General features: G+C 43.5%; 1 protein-coding gene across 1 annotated transcript in view; it reads left to right on the forward strand.

Moving 5' to 3' along the window:
• Positions 1–2420: 2420 nt before the first annotated feature.
• LOC148502646 (uroplakin-3b-like) overlaps positions 2421–26067 on the forward strand; it is a 34692-nt gene continuing 11045 nt past the window's right edge. Inside the window, exons 1-4 of the mRNA XM_088449557.1 lie at positions 2421–2499; positions 8752–8901; positions 20177–20402; positions 25828–25904. Coding sequence (XP_088305683.1) covers positions 2421–2499; positions 8752–8901; positions 20177–20402; positions 25828–25904 — 532 coding nt within the window. The remainder of the gene's footprint in view (positions 2500–8751; positions 8902–20176; positions 20403–25827; positions 25905–26067) is intronic.

A 26067-nucleotide genomic window follows, 5' to 3' on the forward strand; every position in this document is an offset into this window, starting at 1 on the left:
CTTCTACAGGGGGCATTACTATTGGTGGCATTATTTCTAAAGGGGGCATTACTCCTAAAGGGGAATTACTATTGGGGGCATTAGCATTACCACTGGGTGCACTTCTACAGAGGGCATTACTGCAGGGGACATTTCTATATGGGGCATTACTTCTACAGGCGGCATTACTTCTACAGGGGGGCATTACCGCAGGGGGCATTACTTCTAAAGGGGGCATTACTCCTAAAGGGGACATTCCTATTGGGGGCATTACTGCAGGGAACATTACCACTGGGCAGGGGACCTTTCTATTGGGGGCAGTACTTCTACAGGGGACATTACTTCTACATGGGGCATTACTATTGGGGACATTACTACAGAGGTATTACTACTGGGGGCATTGCATAGGGGGCACTGCATAAGGTGCACCTCTCCTGGGAACACTGCATAAGGGGCACCATTACTGTGGGCTCAGCATAAGAGGGAACTAACACTGTGGGCACTGCAGAAGGGGCACTATCACTGTGGGAACTGCATAAGGTGCACCCCTACTGGGGGCACTACATAAGGGGCACTACTACAGTGGGCATTGCATAAGGGGCACCACTACTGTCGGCATTGTATAAGGGGCACTGCTGCTGTGGGCATTGTATAAGGTGCACTACTACTGTGGGAAGTATGTGTATTAGGGCCTCTACTACTGTGGGCATTGTGTATAAGGGGTACTGCTGTGTGACATAACATGAATAAGGGGCATTAATATGTGATGTAATGTGAATAAGATTGTGCTACTGTGTGGTGTCATTTGAATTGGGGATACTATTGTGTGACCACGCCCCTTCCTTTTGAGACCATGCCCCTTTATTAAAGAAGCGCCAAGGGAGGGGGGGTGGTGAGTTCCACCACTTCTATATGACCACTCTAAGCGCTGCATGTAACTGAAATTTATAATGAGATAGCTTTTGTCAACATCTGTTTTTTTTTGGTGTTCTAGTTGCATTGCTGTGCATAGGGGCTCTGTCATGGGAGTGGCCTACATGACCAGCAACGCTATACAGACTAGTGGCAGCAGCGCCTTCACCCACCTCTCACACCAGTGTCACTGTGTGCCCTGTGCACAGACTGCTATGTAGTCTATTCTATTCACCTACCACTCACACCCATGTCACTGTGTGCCCTGTGTACAGGCTGCTATGTAGCCTATCATATTCAAGTGAATTGATGTGTGCATGGTGCCACACCTATCTCTTGTATTGATGATGTCAATACATTTTGTTTTTGTTATTGCTCAGTTTTAACTTGACATCGAGATGAAACAAATTGCAGGTTATTTCTAGGAGTTTCCACTACATAATGACACAGTTTTCATGAAAATCGGTTCAGCAATTTTTTTGTACCAACTTGGAACCAACAGACAGACACAACGTTCTTATTATATTAGTATAGATTATTACTATCTTTAAGTTGCATACACTTTGTTCTTTTTAAAGCTGTTGAAAAAAAAGGATCGTTATAAAAATATATTATTGTTTATTTTAAAAACATAATAAATATGAATAACACAGAATAAAGTATATTTATAAGGTGTTTGATCATTGGGAAAAAAGTCTGCTTCTGCCAGTCCTAGGGCTTTTCTCACTTTGCCCCTAAAAGTTAGATGACCTGGTCAATGCTAACAGGTAATAAACAGTGATGTGGTCTATATGGTATATTTTAATTACCCAACCCTAGTCAGTGATTATATATGGTAACGATAGACAGGAGATGCCAAGAGATCTGTTGGTCCCCGATGGGAGAGCATGTGTGGTCACACACTATTGGGAATTCCGGGAACCTCTGCCGATGCACACCCCTGAAGGGGGTATGACAATACCATCCTGGGGGTATGATTACATCTCCATGCTGGAACCCCTGACAGGCCTGGGCACGTACTTTATACCCTCCCTCACTGATCACATTGCCCCCGGGGATAGAAATCCTCAAAATATATGCTGGATGTATTGTGAAGTAAATAATTTCCTGTGCAAACAACCCGACTACTAGAGGAACCGACTAAAGAGGAAAAGTATGAAATTAAATGTCACCCTCCGTTACTACTTTCAATGTTATTAACCATGATTGTGTATTAAAGAATTGTTGGAAGAATGGAAGGAATCCAATGATTCTTTGGCAATAGCTCATTTCCAGTGAAGTGTGTAGTAAAATAATAATTGTGTGATTACTATGTATCACAGTGGATGGGAGGAAAACTGGCACAAGCATGTTCACAATTTATTTTTATGAAGCGATTTTAATTGCACTAAAATTCCCACAGGGCAAATCCCTGACCTGAATGTAGGATAATTATTGTTTTTATTTGTGTTTGAGAGTTTATATCAGCTGAGAACAGAATCAATATTTTATTTAGATCAGGAGAGAGGAGACATCACTATACCGGAGAGATGCAATCTCATGTACCAGCTATGTGGTCAGTGACAATACTCTTAGTAATTGGTGTCTCCACTGTAAATAGCCAACAGGGTAAGTTGAATTTAATTTTAGTGCTTTATAACATGCCTTTTTATTTGTTTCCTACATTAATATGATCATAAGAAGGTTATCTTGTAAAACATGCAATAATGGTTTATGTCATCCACTAGTGAGTTCTGTTCACTGCTTGGTGACTGCATTAGTAACAGTGTTTCAAATAGGAAAAGATGAACAGTATGAGGAATATCCCAACCGTATAATGGCTATTCAAAATAAATGCTGACGGGCTGTGAATTCAGAATATCCTATACTGATATCCATGGGAATAACTACCATAGGTGCAAAGGGGAGCAGCTGATATGGGGCCCAGAGCTGAGGGGATCCATCTTCCTTGTCAAAGTTACATGTGTTATATACATTTGTCACCATAGGGTACATAGGGGACCTTATAAACTTTTGCTATGGGGCCTTCAAATACCTAGTTATGCCCCTGCCTATAGCATTGTGTCCATGGTCTAGCCAACATTTACTTTGTACTTTTACAGTATGTGTCCTGTAGGAACACTCCATATATGACTCAAAAATCACCGTTTAAAGTACCAGTTATAAAGACGCAATCACAGCTATATTAGCAACCACCTTTGAATCAGGCCCTCAGTAATAGCAACATTGTGGAGACCTAAACTCCTTTGTCAAGCCAAGAAATATAATAGCATAAATCCTTGTTGCAAAAAACTGCAGAATTGGGACTAGTATAGTATCTTGTTTATGACTGTTGGGAGTAAGAATGTCATTTATCAGGGGATATGACATTTCTATCCGTTACTATATACAGGACAAGTGTTGGCTTTGATGTGATTATTGGGGAAATGTAATACAGTGAGATTTTGATGGCACGTTCAATCAAATGAAAAATAATATCATTACGCAAACAATATAATGTTTAATAAATCTAAAGGGGACAATATTATTTATGAATCAAACAATAGGTCCAATAATATATATTTTGCTCATTTATTAATTAATGATGGAGGCACCAATTGGATTGCACACTTGTGACACTACAATGAAGCACACAGCCAGTCATGTAGCAGAGCTGTTTTCAGCATGTGCAATACCTGCATGCTCGTCCATCATTAAGGGCCATATTCATCATGATATAAAATATAATTTGTGATAATTCAGTTTTGAACTTGCCACAAGTTTATTGTTAAATTTTGACCTATTAATTATTTCTCAAATACTAAAGTATCACTTCTAAAAAGCTGCTATTTCTGCGGAGACAGCTTTTCAGAAATGTAATACTTTTCCCCTTCATCCTACTGACTGTCCGGTGTCTAAACTGCAGTGTCTTCCTACCCACAACAGGCTCCAATGTTTCCCCCTCCTCCTTTGCGCTGCCGGGTCCTGCCGGGTCCTCTGTACCACCTCCAGCTACTCTCCCCAGTACTTCACTGTGTCCCTCAACCCCATACCACCCCCCTCCGCTGCCAGCTCCGATGTCTCCCTCACCTCCGTGCTGCCAGAGGTTGCTCTTTCCGGATGAATTAACCCAGATGAATCACAAGGTGCAGTGTAAAAGGCATCTTCGGAAGGGTTTCGGATGCTGTACGCCACCTCAGAGTGGTGTACCGTATAACTCACAAGTTCCGAAAAAAAAGCTGTGGACTGTGGAAATTATCGGGGAGGGAATTGTAACCAGGAGATATCTGTGATATCTCCTGCTTTACAGGAATGATGAATGGGTCTGACACTTCTTTTATCCAAAAGTAGGTGAAAATGTTAATTTTCATTTACAACTTGCCCCAAAAATAATTCTGTAATTCAGTCATTGCACTCTGGGCCTGACTCAGAGAAGTATACTAGCGACGCCGCAGCTGTTAATTTGTACACAGCGGTTGTGTGAAAATATGCAAATTTCGCAGCCGCTGGGATTTGTATTGAGACACCCACAATGACTTCACATATCCAATCGAATGCGTACAAAGACGCAGCATTGGACACAGATCAGTTGATTATCAAACTTTTGAGTAACTCTATGGTCACACAGATTGGCACTGTTGCTGGTGTGTGCTTTACCCCTGCAACCAGCCATCGGATGGGCATCGGAAAGCTGCATCCAATGGCTGGCAACCATCGAATTCCCGGTATTCAATGGAAAAAGTACTCCCATTGAATCTGAAACATCGATGGTTGCTAACCATCGGTTTCCGATGTCCTTCCCTATTCATTAGTGATCTGACAAGTGCCTGAATGATTTGGGTATCTGACACTATATGCATTCATTAGGCAATGTAGGTTCCTGCCTGACACATTTATATGTGTATGCTTTTTTGGACAAAGAGAGAAAGGTAGGGGTCCAAACCATGTTCTTGCCTAGTGCCTTATGAGTTCCTGATCAAGCACTGTCTGCCAGTCTTAGCGGTAGCCTTGGTGCTTTAACTGGTTTGTGGAATAGTAAAAGAGTGTACTGATTGTGTTTGTCTACTAATGTTTATATAAATATACTAGCTGATGTGCCCGGTTTTACCCTTAGATATTTACTATTTCCATTTCCATCTCACCACTCCAGTAGCACATTAATCCTTCACCTCTATAGTAATGCATCCCCTCCCTCACTGCTATAGTAAGACATTACCCTCCCTCACCTCTGTAGTAACACATTATACTCGCTCACCTCTGTAGCAGTGGCTGATCTATATTTTAAGAGCCCTGAAGCTTGTACTGAAATTGGGGCCTCTTTGCAACCAGCAATAATAGGACAACATCCAACAAGGTCCAAAGGGCCTTGCTAAGCTTGCAGAGTGAGAGACTGTAGATATATAGATAGATGTGAAAAAAACTGAGAGTGAGAGACTGTAGATAGATAGATAGATAGATAGATAGATAGATAGATAGATAGATAGATAGATAGATAGATAGATATAGAAACCCCCAGAGAGTGAGAGACTGTAGATAGATAGATAGATAGATAGATAGATAGATAGATAGATAGATAGATAGATAGATAGATAGATAGATGTAGAAACCCTCGGGACATTGCAAAGTAGGAGGAAACCTTTAGCCCTTTTCACCCCTGATTAGTCGAATTTAAAAAAAATCCTTTCATAGTGGGCACTATATCATGGAAGGAATATACTCCCTGGTTTTCATGTTTCTAGGTCCAGGAGTTTGGGCTGGGCATTGATGAGTTAGTGAGTCAGTCAGTTAGTCAGTCAGGACATTTGATTTTATATATAGATTTCTGTACAATTATAAGATAAACATAAAAGAAAGTTGTAAACAAATAGGGCTAATATGACTTAGATTTATTCCCCACTTACTTTCTAAAACAATACATTAACTGGGGGTTCAAATGGGATGTAGTTATGATCCCGGCAGTTGGGATGCCGGCTTGCAGAATGCTGGCATCAGAATCCCATGCGCCAGCATTCCGACCGGTGACATCCCGACGGTTAGTATCGGGGTTAGGGTTAGATACTAGGCTTGGGGTGGGCAATAAGCGGCCCCCTAGAAGTTGTAAAACTACACATCCCAGCATGCCCTGCCACAGTTTTGCTATTTGGCCATGCTAAAAATGTTTGCAATGCATGATGAGATTTGTAGTTCAACAACAGCTGGAGGGCCGCTTATTGCCCATCCCCGCACTAGGGGGATGGTTACAGTTAGGATGCTGGAGGGAGGTTTAGGCTGCAGGGGGAGGGGAGTAGGCATAGGGATAGTTTAGGGTTAGCCTACTTAATGGTAGGTGTCTGTATTGTAACCCAGTCAGGATCCTGGGCACCAGCATCCTGTACCCAACTCGTTCACATCTAAACACAAAGTTTTTTAAAATTATTTTCTTTTTTTTGTCAAACTCTAATAAATGCATGAAATGCACATTAAAAATAGGTCAAATAAAGCTGGGTACACACTGGAGCAATGTCGGGTCAATTTGCCGCTTCGTGACGACAAATCTACGTCGCTCAGTGTGTATGGGCGTTTGCGCACTCCCACGATCACTATCGGTGGTCACTAGGTTTGATGTACTGCACAACAAACCTAGCGATATCGCTAGCGACCTGTAGTAAGTAAATGAAGGATAGAACAGTGATTGTTCCATTGTTCATTAACTTGTTCATTATGCTGTTCAAAGCATCCATTCCAATGTTGGAACAAATGCCTGTCGCCCATGTGTGTATCCAGCTTAAGAGTAACCATTGCATTCTAAATTGCATTGAAAATTTTAGAAAGTGGCACAAGCTATTTCATACACTAGCTGCTAATATAAGAGATTGTCATATGCAGTTCTAAAGTGAGGAGCTCACTTTAGAACCTGTTAAAATGCATCATAATGTTAGATGTTTTTCATGTATTCCTATCCATATCCCCAGTGCATGATTCAGAGACAGGAGCAAGTAAAATAAAAAGGAGCAATTTGTTCCTGGATCAAACCATGTTGCAATCATGCACCAGGGTTGCAGCTTAATGATGCCATCCACCACAAATGGTATCATGATGTACTTGTGGTGGTTGGGGTTCGGCTGGGTAGGCTACTCTCTCAGGAGTAACAGAAATTCTGGAGTCTCCGACTTTCAGGGAGAAAAGGCAAGTATGGTTGGAAGTGGCATGCAAGAAGTACAGACAATCCAGAGCACTGGTTCCCAAACTTTTTCGAATCACTGCGCCCTAGAGTATCAGTATATTTTCCAAGGCACCCCAGGGAAATTCAGCAAAAATTAAATGAAGTGCATTATGATTATATGTCACCCTTAGGTTCAGTTATGTGATGGTTTACAAGGCTGTGCTTGTTTTTGTCCACATATTTTTTGATTGGCAGCCATTAGCACTGGTTTTGCCTATCACACTGGTATAAAATAATTTTATTTGGTACTTGACCACCAACCCAAGGCACCCTTGCAAGTACCCTGAAGCACCCCAGGGTGCCACTGATCTAGAGCATTAGTGCTATGCCTCTATACATTTTCTTTACTTATGGAAATAAAACATAAGTCATCAAATGTGCACCATCACTTCTCATTGCATGTTGCACAGAGAGAGAGTTCAATTAAATGATACCTGCAATAGTCTTACTCAAAGGGGGAATTCAGTTGTTTGCTATGGCGGCTTTAACTACTGGGAGCCTGATGGAACAATTCAATCGTTGTTCCATTCAGGTGTGATAGTCGCCGGTGCTGGCCTTTCTGGTCACGAGTAGAAATGTACAATAAGTCCTGGTTTTGGGTGCCCAAACTGCTAAACCTGGTTTCTTTGGGCGTGACATGCACAATAGAGCATGGGCACCCGAAAACAATTGGATATCACATCCCAGACTCCCGTCACTTTAGTCGGAAGATCGGGTGCAATAAAACAATTGAATCACCTCCCAAGTGGTCAATTTAATTAGGAGCATAGAACTCGTACATACATTAGCCTTAATTCGCTCATTTCAATGCACACCCCTGTGGATCTGCAAACTAAAATATGCAATTTAAGGGTAATTTAGGGGCAATATAGAGTGCCATTGCCGACGTTCCAATGCTGCCACTACGGCTCATTGAAGGCATTGCCTACATATCACAACTAGTGGCAGCTCCTATCTGTCGCCTCGAGGGGGGCTGCCGCCACTTCCCTCTGCTTTGCCCGCACCTGCCGCTACACTGCAGCTCCATCAGGAAAGGGGGGATAAAGAAAAGAAAAAAAAACAGGTTTGTGTAAGTGCACAAGCCGCAGACAGTGTAGGGGAAGAAGGGGAGAGGGAAAAAAAACTGCATTGGCTGTAGCCCCTAGAAGCACATTACAGCTGGCTGGGGAACTTGTGCATGCGCACTCCCACCCCCCTTCTCCCCCGCGGCATCTAGGGACTGCATCGACTACAGCCCTAAAAGCATGTTAAAGCTGGCAGAAATTGTTCCTGTTGGAAGCACTGTCTGCCGATCTGCAGTCCAGCATGTGATTAGCAGATAGTACTTCCAATGGGAAGCCACTGCAATCTTTGGGGGCACACTGGTGGTAGCGGATTTTTACTGGGGGTCTGCAGTCCTGCATCGACTAGGTAAAATCTGCCACTGATCACAGCTAATTGAATTGATCCCTAAATTTGGTAAATAATCCATTTATTATTTTATAGACAGTTTTGAAGGGTGATCTATGATTTTTGAGGGAGTTTTTAAATGTATTGTATATTTACTTTTTATGTATTTATTTCCTTAGTGTGTGCAAAATAATTCTGCATAGGTGTTCTTTTATTGGAAATATAGTTTTTAAATATATACTGTATATCTGGATTTGACTAAACAGATCTATCATTATTTTCTTCTTTAGTCATCAATTGTCCCCCTCAACTCTTTCCATCTTCTAATGTTGGCTATGTCACAGCTACAACTTTGGCACTGCTAAGGACCTGCTGCATTATACAACAAACTGGGATTTTACCATCCGATACTGTAGTGACATTAGTGGGTTTAAGCAGGGGTAAGTAGATATACAGACATCTATACTGTATGTATTCAGAATTAATCCAACAGATAGTTTATAGGAACTGCAGACAGTAACCACCCTGTCACACTATATTTATTTTTACTTTATAATCCAGAATGGTAATTTACTATTTTTACAGGAATGCATGTTACAAGGAAATCTGCATTTTACATTAAACTGCATTATTATTAGACGCACCAACTATAACAAGGGAATGTTTACCGGTTACAACAAAATAGCATAGTTGCAATGTGCATACTACAAAATATAAAACATATTTGTGCACAAGTGAAATATAGATAAGTATTTCAGAAACAAGCATTTAGCATTATATTGTACCAGTGCTATACTACTGACTAAAATGTACATTATTTTTAAGGTGCTACAAAGAGTAAGGAACTCCGTACAGGGCAAACAGGAAAAGAGTATCAGAGTATAGCATAATTACTAGAGATATGTTTTGGTTTTGGTTCTACTGTAATTCATCGTCGTATGTTGGTTTTGCTAAAACCATCCTCAAGTGTTTTGGTTTTGGATCTGGATTTATTTTAAAATATTTATAAAAATAGCTAAAATTATTTCATGTAGGCCTATGCTTGTTCCTAGAGTATTATTAACCTAAATAACATTACTATCTAGTCGTTTCCAGTCACTTTGATCACCTCACAGCTTACAATATTGTTTTTACCCATGTTGGCCAAAGGCTGCAGTGAGCTGACTGACTAATCTAAGCGACAGAGCAGCAGCACAAACACAGGGCAGTTTAAAAATGGATATTGCACATCTAGGAAACAGAGTGGCACTGGTGGAGTATGTAGTGGGAGGCAGGTGAAAAGCAGAATGATTGATTGATCGATCGCTTGAATAATTGTAAAAAAATATATAAATTGAGACATGGCCTTGTAAGAGCTGTTTTGCAGTAACTGAGAAGAGAAACGGCCATAAAAGAATACATATTAATAGTCAAGAATTCCTGACAAGAGTTGCAAGACAAGCAGGACATACTACCCACGCAGTGGCAAACGCAGGATTTCTAGAGGGGGGGTTTCCAAATGCTTGATTTTAGAGTGTGTGTGGCCAGTCCATGAAGAGGGCATAATTAGCACTTATCCAGCTTTAATATGCGTCATACAAAGTATATTGTGTGCCATAATTCCGGCATATACAGGACCAAAGATCACAGTAAGCCATTAGATCTGGCAGTAGGCCCATCCTGCCTGAGCTGAATGTTTTTATTTTAGAAGTGCGCACCATTCCAGAGTATTGGAGAAAGTCCAGGAGAGCAGCAGAATAACCTAGCACTGCCCTGGACATATATGTACATATTGGGGTCTATAGCACCACATCCCTAACAGTGCATGTTTTTCAGATCTCCTAGTTGGTGCACAGGTTATTTATTACTGGCTGATACATGTTAAAAGGTGGTGCTAATTATGAGAAGAAGATGCAGCACTCACTAGTAAAATTCTATTATATTACTATTTCTACTGTGGTCATGGATGTGTGCTGGGAAGGGGGGTTTCCAGGCAGCCGGAACCCCCCCTTCATTTGCCTATGCCCCCCCTCCTCCCTCCTTCCTAATTTGGTAATACACCCCTGTAGTACATTTATGAGGTACACCAGAGTGTCTGAGTATGAAATGACGTTATATTTTTTACTGTGCACAAAAAACAGCATCACAGTACCCCTTCTAAAAGCTGGGGGGCACCCTAATAATGATGTATTTTTGAACACACAAGTTTATATTAACATTCTTTAACAGTGCCTGAAGTCCCTGAACACACAACAAACTGCCTCACAGCACTCCTGGTATAAGGGTGGCAGCCTACTGGCATTATATTTTTTTAACACAGAAGTTTTATTGTAATTATTTTAACTGTGCCAGAACATACAAAAAACTGCCCCACAGCGCCCCCAGTATAAGCCGGGTGGCACCCTAATAATGACATTATATTTTTAACACACAAGTTTTATATTAAAATATTTTAACCCTGTCTAAACACACAGCAAACTGCCTCACAGAACCGTTAGTATAAGTCAGGGGGCACCCTAATAATGACATTATATTTTTAACACACAAGTTTTATATTAAAATATTTTAACTGTGTCTGAACTAGGGGTGTGCACCGGCCACTTTTCGTGTTTTGTGTTTTGGTTTTGGATCTGGATCTTTCTTCGTGTTTTGGATCTGGATTGGTTTTGCCAAAACCACCCTTCCGTGTTTTGGGTTCTGGGTTTTGTGTTTTGGATCTGTATTTTTTTGAAAAAAAGCATAAAAACAGCTAAAATCACAGAATTTGTAGGTTTTTCTGCTCCTATGCTATTATTAACCTCAATAACCTTAATTTCCACTCATTTCCAGTCTATTCTGAACACCTCACACCTCACAATAGTGTTTTTATGTCCAAAAGGTTGCACCGAGGTAGCTGGATGACTATGCTAAGCGACACGAGTGGGCGGCACAAACACGTGACCCATCTAGGAGTGACACTGCAGTGGCAGGCAGGATGGCAGTTAGAAAAACTAGGCCCCAAACTGTACATAATGCAAAGAAAAAAAGAGGTGCAAGATGGAATTGTCCTTGGGCCCTCCCACCCACCCTTATGTTGTATAAACAGGACATGCACACTTTAACAAATCAATCATTTCAGCGCCAGGGTCTGCCACACAACTGTGGCTGAAATGATTGGTTCGTTTGGGCCCCCACAAAACAAGCTGGCAATTAATGTGTCCCTGCACAAACTGGCTCTACGGAGGCAAGATGTCATCCTCATCCTCCTCATCCACCGATTCCTCACCCTCTTCAGTGTGTACATCCTCATCCTCACAAAGTATTAACTCGTCCCCACTTGAATCCACCACCACAGGTCCCTCTGTACCTTCTGGAGGCTGGTCTCCCTGGAAGAGCTGATAATTCATTTTGATGAACATCATCTTCTCCACATTCTGTGGAAGCAACCTCCTACGCCTTTCGCTGACAAGGTTCCCGGCTGCACTAAACACTCTTTCGGAGTACACACTGGAGGGGGGGCAACTCAGGTAAAATAGAGCCAGTTTGTACAGGGGCCTCCAAATTGCCTCTTTTTCCTGCCAGTACAGGTATGGACTGTCTGACATGCCTACTTGGATGCTGTCACCGATGTAATCCTCCACCATTCTGTCAATGGTGACAGTATCATATGCAGTGACAGTAGACATGTCAGAAATTGTTGCCAGGTCCTTCAGTCCGGACCAGATGTCCAAACTTGGTCCTGCCTGCCCTGCATCACCGCCAGCGGGTTGCTTAGGATACCTAAGTTTTTTCCTGGCAGCCCCAGTTGCGGGAGAAAATGAAGAAGGAGCCGTTGACGTGTCACGTTCCGCTTCAGCTGACAGTGTGTTCACCAGCAGGTCTTTGCACCTCTGCAGGCTTGTGTCGGCCGGAAAGAGAGACACCACATAGGCTTTAAACCTAGGATCGAGCACGGTGGCCAAAATGTAGTGGTCTGATTTCAACAGATTGACCACCCTGGAATCCTGGCAAAGCGAATGAAGGGCTTCATCCACAAGTCCCACATGCCGAGCGGAATCGCTCCGTCTTAGCTCCTCCTTCACTTTCTCCAGCTGCTTCTGCAAAAGCCTGATGAGGGGAATGACCTGACTCAAGCTGGCAGTGTCTGAACTGACTTCACGTGTGGCAAGTTCGAAGGGCTGAAGAACCTTGCACAACACGGAAATCATTCTCCACTGCGCTTGAGTCAGGTGCATACCCCCTCCTTTGCCTATGTCATAGGTGGATGTATAGGCTTGTATGGCCTTTTGCTGCTCCTCCATCCTCTGAAGCATATAGAGGGTTGAGTTCCACCGCGTCACAACCTCTTGCTTCAGGTGATGGCGGGGCAGGTTCAAGAGTGTTTGCTGGCGCTCCAGTCTTCGGCACGCAGTCGCTGAATGGCGAAAGTGGCCAGAAATTTTTCGGGCCACCCAAAGCGTCTCCTGCACGCCCCTGTCGCTTTTCAGAAAATTCTGCACCACCAAGTTTATTGTGTGAGCAAAACATGGGACGTGCTGGAATTTGCCCAGATGTAATGCCCGCACAATATTGGTGGCGTTGTCAGATATCACAAATCCCCAGGAGAGTCTAAGTGGGGTAAGCCACTGGGCGATGATTTCCCTCAGTTTCTCTAAGAGGTTGTCGGCGGTGTGCCTCTTACTGAAACCGGTGATACACAGCGTAGCCTGCCTTGTAACGAGCTGGCATTTCTGAGATGCTGCTACTGGTGACGCTGCTGCTGTTGCTGCGTAAGGTGATACATCTACCCAGTGGGCTGTCACAGTCATATAGTCCTTAGTCTGCCCTGTTCCACTTGTCCACATGTCCGTGGTTAAGTGGACATTGTGTACAACGGCATTTTTCAGGACACTGAGGACACTTTTTCTGACGTTTCTGTACAGTCTCGGTATCGCCTGCCTAGTGAAGTGGAATCTAGACGGGATTTGGAACCGGGGACACACTACCTCCATCAATTGTCTAAATCCCACTGCACTAATGGCGGATACCGGACGCACGTCTAACACCAACATAGCAGTCAAGGCCTCAGTTATACGTTTTGCTTCAGGATGACTGCTGTCGTACTTCATCCTCCTCGCTAAGGACTGTTGGAGGGTCAATTGTTTAGTAAAAGTAGTGGTGTTCCTACTTCCTCTCTGGGATGATGAACGACTCCCAGCAGCAGCAGCAACAGCAGCAGCGGCAGCAGTAGGCGTAGCAATGCAGGATCCTCCGGAGGAATCCCGGATAGGAGAGTCAGTCATGCCAGTGATATGGCCTGCAGGACTACTTCCGATCCTGACTAAGGAGGAAATTGACGAGGAGGGAGTTGACGGTGTGGTTTGCAGGCGCTTGGATACAACAGGACAACGGGATTTAGGTGTCCCTGGACTGCTTACGGTCTGAGCCAAAGTTTCTGAACTTGACAGTAACTTTTTATGAACGCGCTGCAGGTGCCGTATAAGGGAGGATGTTCCTAGGTGGTTGACGTCCCTACCCCTACTTATTTCACCTTTACATATGGTACATATGGCAAGACAGTTGTTGTCCGGATTTGGATAGAAATATTGCCAGACCAAAGAGGTGGAATGTTTGGTCTTCTGCCCAGGCATGACCGTGATGGGCTTTTTCATCCCACGGACAACAACTGTCTCCCCCGGAGCCTGATTTAAACAAACCACATCACCATCAGAATCCTCCTCGCCAACTTCCTCCTCAGCGCCAGCTACACCAGTATCCTCATCCTGTTGTACTTCAACAGTGACATCTTCAATTTGCATATCAGCAAGTGGACTGTGGGTGCTCCTTTCAGCACTTGCAGGGGGCGTGCAAATGGTGGAAAGAGCCACCTCTTCCCGTCCAGTGCTGGGAAGGTCAGGCATCGCAACCACCACCACACTTGGACTCTCTTTGGGGATTTGTGATATCTTCTTAGAAAGCACAGTTCTTCGCTGTGCTTTTGCCAGCTTTACTCTTTTGATTTTTTTAGTGGGAGGAGTGCTTCCATCGTCATGTGAAGCTGAACCACTAGTCATGAACATACTAGGGATCGACCTTAGCCGTTCCTTGCCACTCCGTGTCGTAAATGGCATATTGGCAAGTTTACGTTTCTCTTCAGCTGATTTAAATGTCTTTTTCAAGGTCATTTTCCTGAACTTTGCCATTTGGGATTGTATGTGCCCTCTACTATGACATTGGGCATCGGCCTTGGCAGACGACGTTGATGGCATGTTATCGTCTATGTCATGACTAGTGGCAGCAGCTTCAGCACTAGGAGGAAGTGGTTCTTGATCTTTCTCTATTTTATTTTTATCGGAGAAAGTTTGGTCCTCCATTTATGTTATATCGATTTGATATATACGTGCGGCTAAACACAGAAAATAAATTTTTTTTTGGTTCGGACTGGAGTGTACTTTGTGGGTTACAGCACCCTTTAACGGTCAAGCCAGCCGGCCCTTTACTTATGACACAGGCGCACTCTTGGCACTACTTTGTTGATGCACGTGCGGCTACTGCGCACACAATTCACAAACACAGAAAATAATTTTTTTTTGGTTTGGACTGGAGTGTACTTTGGGGGTTACAGCACCCTTTAACGGTCAAGCCAGCCGGCCCTTTACTTATGACACAGGCGCACGCTTGGCACTACTTTGTTGATGCACGTGCGGCTACTGCGCACACAATTCACAAACACAGAAAATAATTTTTTTTTGGTTTGGACTGGAGTGTACTTTCGGGGGTTACAGCACCCTTTAACGGTCAAGCCAGCCGGCCCTTTACTTATGACACAGGCGCACGCTTGGCACTACTTTGTTGATGCACGTGCGGCTACTGCGCACACAATTCACAAACACAGAAAATAATTTTTTTTTAGGTTTGGACTGGAGTGTACTTTCGGGGGTTACAGCACCCTTAACGGTCAAGCCAGCCGGCCCTTTACTTATGACACAGGCGCACGCTTGGCACTACTTTGTTGATGCACGTGCGGCTACTGCGCACACAATTCACAAACACAGAAAATAATTTTTTTTTTGGTTTGGACTGGAGTGTACTTTCGGGGGTTACAGCACCCTTAACGGTCAAGCCAGCCGGCCCTTTACTTATGACACAGGCGCACGCTTGGCACTACTTTGTTGATGCACGTGCGGCTACTGCGCACACAATTCACAAACACAGAAAATAATTTTTTTTTTGGTTTGGACTGGAGTGTACTTTCGGGAGTTACAGCACCCTTAACGGTCAAGCCAGCCGGCCCTTTACTTATGACACAGGCGCACGCTTGGCACTACTTTGTTGATGCACGTGCGGCTACTGCGCACACAATTCACAAACACAGAAAATAATTTTTTTTTGGTTTGGACTGGAGTGTACTTTCAGGGGTTACAGCACCCTTTAACGGTCAAGCCAGCCGGCCCTTTACTTATGACACAGGCGCACGCTTGGCACTACTTTGTTGATGCACGTGCGGCTACTGCGCACACAATTCACAAACACAGAAAATAATTTTTTTTTGGTTTGGACTGGAGTGTACTTTCGGGGGTTACAGCACCCTTTAACGGTCAAGCCAGCCGGCCCTTTACTTATGACACAGGCGCACTCTTGGCACTACTTTGTTGATGCACGTGCGGCTACTGCGCACACAATTCACAAACACAGAAAATAATTTTTTTTTAGGTTTGGACTGGAGTGTACTTTCGGGGGTTACAGCACCCTTAACGGTCAAGCCAGCCGGCCCTTTACTTATGACACAGGCGCACGCTTGGCACTACTTTGTTGATGCACGTGCGGCTACTGCGCACACAATTCACAACCACAGAAAATAATTTTTTTTTGGTTTGGACTGGAGTGTACTTTCGGGGGTTACAGCACCCTTTAACGGTCAAGCCAGCCGGCCCTTTACTTATGACACAGGCGCATGCTTGGCACTACTTTGTTGATGCACGTGCGGCTACTGCGCACACAATTCACAAACACAGAAAATAATTTTTTTTTAGGTTTGGACTGGAGTGTACTTTCGGGGGTTACAGCACCCTTAACGGTCAAGCCAGCCGGCCCTTTACTTATGACACAGGCGCACGCTTGGCACTACTTTGTTGATGCACATGCGGCTACTGCGCACACAATTCACAAACACAGAAAATAATTTTTTTTTTGGTTTGGACTGGAGTGTACTTTCGGGGGTTACAGCACCCTTAACGGTCAAGCCAGCCGGCCCTTTACTTATGACACAGGCGCACGCTTGGCACTACTTTGTTGATGCACGTGCGGCTACTGCGCACACAATTCACAAACACAGAAAATAATTTTTTTTTTGGTTTGGACTGGAGTGTACTTTCGGGGGTTACAGCACCCTTAACGGTCAAGCCAGCCGGCCCTTTACTTATGACACAGGCGAACGCTTGACACTACTTTGTTGATGCACGTGCGGCTACTGCGCACACAATTCACAAACACAGAAAATAATTTTTTTTTGGTTTGGACTGGAGTGTACTTTCAGGGGTTACAGCACCCTTTAACGGTCAAGCCAGCCGGCCCTTTACTTATGACACAGGCGCACGCTTGGCACTACTTTGTTGATGCACGTGCGGCTACTGCGCACACAATTCACAAACACAGAAAATAATTTTTTTTTGGTTTGGACTGGAGTGTACTTTCGGGGGTTACAGCACCCTTTAACGGTCAAGCCAGCCGGCCCTTTACTTATGACACAGGGGCACTCTTGGCACTACTTTGTTGATGCACGTGCGGCTACTGCGCACACAATTCACAAACACAGAAAATATTTTTTTTTTAGGTTTGGACTGGAGTGTACTTTCGGGGGTTACAGCACCCTTAACGGTCAAGCCAGCCGGCCCTTTACTTATGACACAGGCGCACGCTTGGCACTACTTTGTTGATGCACGTGCGGCTACTGCGCACACAATTAACAAACACAGAAAATAATTTATTTTTGGTTTGGACTGGAGTGTACTTTCGGGGGTTACAGCACCCTTTAACGGTCAAGCCAGCCGGCCCTTTACTTATGACACAGGCGCACGCTTGGCACTACTTTGTTGATGCACGTGCGGCTACTGCGCACACAATTCACAAACACAGAAAATAATTTTTTTTTAGGTTTGGACTGGAGTGTACTTTCGGGGGTTACAGCACCCTTAACGGTCAAGCCAGCCGGCCCTTTACTTATGACACAGGCGCACGCTTGGCACTACTTTGTTGATGCACGTGCGGCTACTGCGCACACAATTCACAAACACAGAAAATAATTTTTTTTTTGGTTTGGACTGGAGTGTACTTTCGGGGGTTACAGCACCCTTAATGGTCAAGCCAGCCGGCCCTTTACTTATGACACAGGCGCACGCTTGGCACTACTTTGTTGATGCACGTGCGGCTACTGCGCACACAATTCACAAACACAGAAAATATATTATTTTTTTAGCACTTGGGGGGAGCACCCCTGATGGACAGAGCACCCCCTGGACAACACTACAGCACCCCTTTAGGACTGGGACACTGCACAGGACTTTGGAACTGACTGCACAACACAGTCCAGCCAGCCCCTATGGACTTTGAAGTAGTGGACACAGCCCCTATTAACAACAGCAGCACAGCACAACACAGCCAGCCCCTATGGACTTTGAAGTAGTGGACAACAGCAGCACTACACTACACTACACTACACAGCACTAACTCCCACCCTCCCTCTTCACTGTCCACAGCCGAGTGAGAAAATGGCGCCGACGCGGGTACCTTATATAGGATCCAAAACCCGCGAGACTCGGAAGGCGGGATGATGACGTTTTGCCTCGATGTCAGATCCGAGTCAGGCGGGAAAAGTCGAGCCTGACTCGGATCGGACTCGGATCGGGGGGGCTCGGGGGGGTTCGGATTTCAGAAATCCGAACCCGCTCACCCCTAGTCTGAACACACAGCACACTGCCTCACAGAACCGTTAGTATAAGTCAGGGGGCACCCTAATAATGACAATATATTTTTAACACACAAGTTTTTTATTAACATTATTTAACTGTGCCTGAAGGCCCTGAACACACAATAAAAACTGTCTCACAGCACTTCTAGTAATGGTGGCACCCTAATGATGTTATTTTTTAACTCAGTGCTTCAACACACAACACAGTGCCTCATAGTGCACCTAGTAATGGCACCCTTGTTGCTTTTTTTTAACACAGTGCACACAACAGTGTTTTATTTAAAAAAAAATTAACACAGTGCCCGAAGAACTCAAAATGGTCTTATGGCAGTGCACCCTAATGGATTTTGAATGGATTTTAATGCCTGCCTGAAGCCTTGAAAACACAACACAATGTTTTTTAAACACAGTGCCTGAAGCCCTCAAAACACAACACAGCGCCAGACTGTGCTACTATGCTTTTTAAAAAAATATAACACAGTGTCCCTTTAACACAATGCTCCTAATGGATTTTTTTTTTTTTAATCACAGAGTGCCCCTTTAACACAGTGCCTGCCTGAAGCCCTGAATACACAACACAGCACCTGACTGTGCTACTGTCTTTTTAAAAAAATATAACACAGTGTCCCTTTAACACAGTGCTCCTAGTGGCGTTTTTTTTTTGTAATCACAGAGTGCCCTTTAACACAGTGCTCCTAGTGGCGTCTTTTTAACACAATGCCTGCCTGAAGCCCTGAATACACAACACAATGTTTTTTAAACACAGTGCCTGAAGCCCTGAACACACAACATAGCGCCTGACGGTGCTACTATGCTTTTTCCAAAAATATAACAGTGTCCCTTTAATACAATGCTCCTAATGGATTTTTTTTTCTTTTTTACTCACAGAGTGCCCCTTTAACACAGTGCCTGCATAAAGCCCTGAATACACAACACAATGTTTTTTTAACACAGTGCATGAAGCCCTGAAAACACAACACATCGCCTGACAATGCTACTATGCTTTTTAAAAATATAACACAGTGTCCCTTTAACACAGTGCTCCGTCCTAATGGCTTTTTTTTTTTTTTATCACAGAGTGCCCCTTTATCATAGTACTCCTAATGGCGTTTGTTAAGACAGTGCCTGCCTGAAGCCCTAAATACACAACATAATGTTTTTTCAACATAGTGCCTGAAGCCCAGAACACACAACACAGTGCCTTATGGTGCTACTATGCTTTTTTAAAAATATATACCACAGTGCCCCTTTACCACAGTGCTCCTAATGGCTTTTTTTTTATCACAGAGTGCCCCTTTACCACAGTGCTCCTAATGGTGTTTTTTAGTCCCTGAACGTGACTCAGAGTGATGCACCCCACAGTCCCCACCCTCTGCCTCTGATCTCTTGTGTGAAGAGGCACCCAAGCCGAGGCTCTGTCCAGCTCATAACCCCTAAGTGAGGGTGTGTGCTGGGCTGCCCTGGAGACTGCTCGCGGCTTCTAAGAAGCAGCCACAGCAGTCTCCTACAGTATGCCTGTGGGGGGGAGCGATCAAGCTGGTTGCGCCCACCACTGGTTATGCACCGTGCTGAGGGGGATCACTGCGCCCCCCCCCCCCTCGCCAGCGCGCGGTGGCACTGCAAAACTTTTTTACTTACCTAAGGGGGCATGGCCACACCTCCCGCGATTAGGTCACGCCCCCTTTTTTACCGGGGCCCGGCGCGGCTCTTGACAGGACTGCACATTGGTCATACATGTTAACAGACGTCTGCTTTTTGCTACTTTGTACTTCATAACACATTGATATTTTTTTCTCTTTCTTATTTTTCAGTCTTAAGAAATTTGGATCTCAGTACGGTGAACCTATCAAACCTACCATCATACAGAAATTTTACTAATAGTGGCCTTTTTGCTGCTGATGTAAGCCTTGCTAGTGATATATGCGCACTGTCAGCAAATCGGCTAGCAGCACTACGTATTGGAGATAATGTTAACTGCCTCCTAACTGCAAACCCACTATTTTGCAATGGTCCACTGTTTTTAGATGGTCCTTACAGGTATGTATAATTGTGTTTATAAAGAGACTTTATATTTTTATTTTCTCTTTGTGTTTGTCTTATTTAAATATTGCAGGATGAATACATATTCTTGCTAGTCTTGACACTTTACCTGATTTCTAAGATACTGCTACACCAATGATAAAAGTCACCAGACTCGAGCGCTGCACCTCTGATGTCACCTAAGTGCTACACCAATGTGTTCACCATTCAGTACAGTAGTTGACATTTATTGTGTCTCTTCCCCATTGGGGCATAGAATACCAGGAAGTAGATATCTGCAATTTCATTGGGATGCTGGGTATGATGTAATTAGAATATAATACAAAATGGGGCTGCTGCCTCTCTTTCCTCAAAATAAGGCAAGCACTGGTGTTTACAGTAACAGAATCACAAATGTGAAAAAAGATATTGCGCTGCTCTCATACAATAAACAAAATGATCAGGTATTTCTGACTATGGGGCTAATTCAGCATTGCACGCAATGCTGATCGCAGATTCACAATTATCGGGAAACATTTGTGATTCTCAGTTATTGTAACAAGTATGATGTAATTTGAGTGTGGTTAGGTACAGAAAGGACTGAACATATATTGCAGAGAACAACCAAAGAGAATGCAGATGAAACTATTAAGTTTATTCACAGCCTGTACAGTGATATAATTTAAAAAAACTTCTATAGTATATGTAGTTCCCCATGCTAGACACAACTGACAACAAAAACAATGGCCCTGATTCAGAGCCGGACGCAAGTGGCTGCTCGTTCGCTCCGAGCGATGTTTGCCCAACTGTGCATGCGTACGGATCGTAATACGCATGCGCGAACCACTCAGTGCAGCCGAAATTCATGTGCTCGCAAAATAGCGAATGCCTGATAATTTGAGTGACAGAAAGAGGCGTATGTGGGTGGTAACAGGGGAAGGTGCTTGAAAACGGGGAGTGGAGATCCGATCGCAGGCGTGCTTAAAGGTCAAAACGGGCGTTTTATGGGTGTGCATATTTAAAACAGCAGCGTCATTGACTACGTCACTGGGTTATTTTATAGCCAGAACTGCTCGCAAAATTGTGGTAGCAAAAACCAACCACAAGAATAGCGAGCAGTTCATACCCCGGACGATGTACTCGATTAATCTAATAAATAGCGGACATGACGTAGGATGCGAGCGGCCAGGGGGCGTAGTTTCCCAAAAAATGACCGCAAGTTTTGTACGCTTGTTCAGACCTAGAGGCGTGAACAGACCGCAAACAGCGAATGGTTCATTTGAATAGCCACCCCTATTTTCTTGACGAGTGAGCGCAAATAGCGTCCGGCTCTGAATCAGGCCCAATGTTTGAAATTACAGTTCCATTAAAATATTGTGGTAGAGTATACTGCGTTCAGAATGTCATCTCCAGAATGTCAAAATGTTCTGAATGTCAACAATCAGAATGTCAGCATGGGCTGGAGGTCGACATTCACAATGTTGACATTGACATAATGTCAACACTGACATACTGTCAACATTGTATATGTCGACAGTTGGCATGTCTAACCTCAGTCTAACCTTAACCTCAGCCTAACCTTAATCCTACCCTCAGCCTATCTTTAAACCTAACCTCAGCCTAACCTTAACCTCAGCCTAACCTTAATCCTACCCTCAGCCTAACCTTAACCCTATTCTCATTTTAACCTTAATCCTAATTTCAGCCTAACCTTAACCCTAACCTCATCCTAACTTTAACACTAACTTTAGCCTAACCTTAACCATTATCACGGCCTAACATTAACTTCATCCTAGTCTTAACCATAATCTCATCCTAACCTCATCCTAACCTTAACCCTAATCTAATTTTAACCATAACTCTAATCTTAACCTCAGTGTAACCTTAACCCTAACCATAGCCTAACCTTAACTCTAACTTCAGTCTAACCTTAAGTATAATCTTATCCTAACCCTAATGCTAACCCTAACGTCATCCTAACTTTAACCATAATCTCATTTTAACCCTAATCCTAACCTCAGCCTAACGTTAACCCTAACCTCAGCCTAACCTTAACCATAATCTCAGCCTAACTGTAATCTCAACCTAATTTTAAACATAATCTCATCCTAACCCTAATCCTAATTCTAACATCAGCCTGACCTTAACCCTAACCTCAGCCTACCTTTAATCCTAACCCTATCCTCAGCCTAATCTTAATTCAAATTTAATTTTAGCCCTAATCCCCACCTTAACCTCAGCCTAACTTTAACCCTAATCTCATTTTAACCATAACCCTAATCCTAACTAGTCTAACCTTAACGTTAATCTCAGCCTAACCTTAATCCTAACCCACATCTCATTTTAACCCTAAAGCTATTCTTAAACCTAAAAATCAACTATCAATATTTTATCGTTGACATTATGAATGTATAGCCTACCAAAGTGTTCACGTGCTTTTTATACTTGTGAACATTTAATAGCATATAATTATTTTTAAATCCTTCACATAATTATATATACTCCCAATTTGTAGAAAGGATGGAATATTTGGGAGGTACTCCCCAAGGTCTTTTAGAGGAAGGAACCATCTTTCAGGAAAGAATTGAGGTGTAAGAAACCAGCTTTACAGGTTGCTGATATGTGCGAGTAGAGACCAGGGTGGGATGCTGGGTTTCCCCATACCGGGATGACTACGGAAAAAATGGGAGACAGATTAGCCATTTTATTATAATGCATCTGTAAAGCCTTGGTATTTTTTTTCTATAGGGAAGACACCAAGGAGACAATTCAAATGTTTTGCCGGCGGCTTTTTTTTTTCAAGACGCCCGACGGGGCAATTAAATTGTTGCTCCGTCAGGGCGCAATAGCCGCCTGCATCGACATTTCTGCTCGCACCCTCAGGAGGGTGTGAGCAGAAATGTGTGAGAAACCGCCTGGTTAACGGCAGCTAGCACACCCTAACCAGAATGTAAGACGGGTTTAGCCATTTTACATGGCTAAACCCGGGGCGAAGAGGGTGATTATTAATGAGCGCCCACAACAATTGAATTACAACACTGGGCGCCCATTAATTATCGAGGCTTAAAAAACAACTAAATTGTTCTCCAAGAGAGACACAGTAAAGCTGCAATACACCGAGAGTTGGTAGTCACGGAGGTACAGCTGAGTACACAAAATGTAGGGTTTTGGTAGCATTGCACAAGGTAACAAGGTACACAGATGCAGTGGCACTGTTTGTAAAGCATGTAGTGTGCAATCATGTGTTGCCACTGTTTGCACAGTACATAGAATGCACTGTGCAATAAGATATATGGAAGTGTTTATACTGTTTGAAAAGTGCATAGCATGCAATAGGGTATACGGAGCTGTTGGCACTGTTTGAACAGCGTGTCGCATGCAATGGGAGACTTGGATGTGTTGGCACTGTGAGAACAAAGCGTAGTATGCAATGAGAGAGACGGATGTGTTGGCACTGTGGGAACAGCACCTAACATGCAATAAGATACACCGAGTATATTGCAATAACCTTGGAGCTCAAGACAGACAGTAAGTTTTACAGAGTATACACGGCTTGTTGTCAGGATCCCGACTGTCAGAATGCAGATGGTCACAATACCGACAGCAGCATCCCGACGATTACAATCCCGACAGATTCTGACAGTATGTATTAGGGTTAAGTTTAGGGTTAGACACTAGGGGAAGGGTTAGGGCTAGGCTGCGGGAGGGGACGTTTAGGGTTAGACTGTGGGAGGGTCGGGTTAGGCTGTGGGATGGGACAGTTAGTGTTAGGCTGCCGAAGGGGTGGGTTAGGTTTAGGGTTAGGATTGGAGTTAGAATACTTACCAAAATCCGTCTGGATTTTGACCATTGAGATGCCACTGTTGGTACTCTGACTGTCAGCATTGTGACCATCGGGAGTCCCGTACCCAACCCACACACACATGATTTATGCAAACAGGTGGAACTGGCACAACCTAATACCCTGGCGTGGAGTCTAAGACCCCCACTCAACCTTACCAGGAATCCCTGCAAGAGGATATAGACTTTACTCAGTAAGGGCCCAAGCCACTGCCCAGTGTAGTTGGTTCCCAGTAAGCTGGGTAGCTAGCTGGAAACACCGCAGATGGAAATGCAAGTATGTGTTGTCGAGGAAACTGAACACCAGAGTATAAACAACACTGGAAGAAAACTATAGTGGAGAGTATAGTTCTGAAGCAGGAACACCTATGTAGAATACAATTGATATTCAGGCACTGGAGAACTGCACTGAGCAGGTTCTTATAGTGGCTGGCTGATGGGTAATTCCCCACATGAGTCATCGATACTGGAGGATAGTGGTAATACCTGAGAGATGTGTCATGTCTAGACTGAGGCTGAGCCCAGCTGGGTTCTGTTAAGGATTCTAATTGTGAAGGCCAGCAATCAGTGGCCTACTGAGTGTTGGAGGCAGACCAGTGGTATCCATGACTACTGATACTGACAGTAACGCCCTCTCCTACCGCTCGAAAGGGTGGCCACCGGTCACCCACAAATCCTCTTATGGGGGAGTTTTCTCAGGAATTACCTGATAGTTTGTGATGCATCAAAATCTGATGCCCCCACCCAGGTTTGTTCCTCTGGACCGTATCCCTTCCAGTCTATCCTCTGAATGTTGGTTTGGGTGTGTGCTGGACTGAAGAGAGGAGGCTGCTGCTACAAAAAAGATGTTTTTACTGAGCAGACAATGAGGTTGAACATAAAAAGTTTTTTAATTATCAGCATCAAAGAACTTGGAAATTACAAATACTTGGGGCAAAATTTACAGTGTTGGCTCCACCAGACCTTTGAACCCGATGGGATCCACCGCAGATCAATGGCAGGTTTCACCTCAAAACCACTCAATTAATTAAAGGTAATTTTTTAACCTTCTAAACTGAACTCATCGTTGATATCCATTGGTTTGAAAAAGGCCAACCCATCTTAAAAAAACAGCACTTCTATAATGCTGCATGCATGGATCCCTGAGATTTGTGCAGCACTGTTCTTTGAATTTAAAATAAAAAAATACAACAGCCTCATACGTCTTATGTTCATCTCCTCACTAAGCCTACAAAACCCTATATTGAATAGACCCTTTCAATCCCACGAGGGAGGATATAAAAATTCAGGATCTGAACAGGTGGCCCATGTATCATCTATATGCAGTTTGTATATACTCTCCGTGTTTGCATGAGTGTCCTCCGTATGATGATTAAATTAGCTCTAGTACGAGACTGTGTGTGGTATACAATTTGGATTTTAAGCCTACTGAGAAAAGGGCTGGTGTGAATGATTAAACAGTCTCTGAAAGTCATGACATAATATGTTAATGGTATGTAAAAACTAAATGATGATAATAAAAATGTGTGTATAGTTGTGTGTATATTAAAATGTTAGTGTTATTTTTTATTAATGTTTAGTATTTTCTTTCTGTCTTTTGAAGTGCTGCATACTTAGTGTATCGTAATGGTTCGCTTATTGCGGTATCTACATTGTCACAGGACATTTCCCTTAGAAAACGTGAGTCAATTATTGTAGCATTTATCTCTATGAATTATGTGTTAAAATAGTAGTAGCCTTTTTTTATTGCACGTGTAATTTTCATGTGATTAATCTCAAGATCAGCGGCTACAAAATATTTACACTTTTTTACATTTTTCACAATAATTTTTTTGTCCTCCAT

This window comes from Taudactylus pleione, unplaced genomic scaffold (genome assembly GCF_031769625.1).
Source record: "Taudactylus pleione unplaced genomic scaffold, aTauple2 ptg000487l, whole genome shotgun sequence".
In the NCBI taxonomy this organism is placed as follows: domain Eukaryota; kingdom Metazoa; phylum Chordata; class Amphibia; order Anura; family Myobatrachidae; genus Taudactylus; species Taudactylus pleione.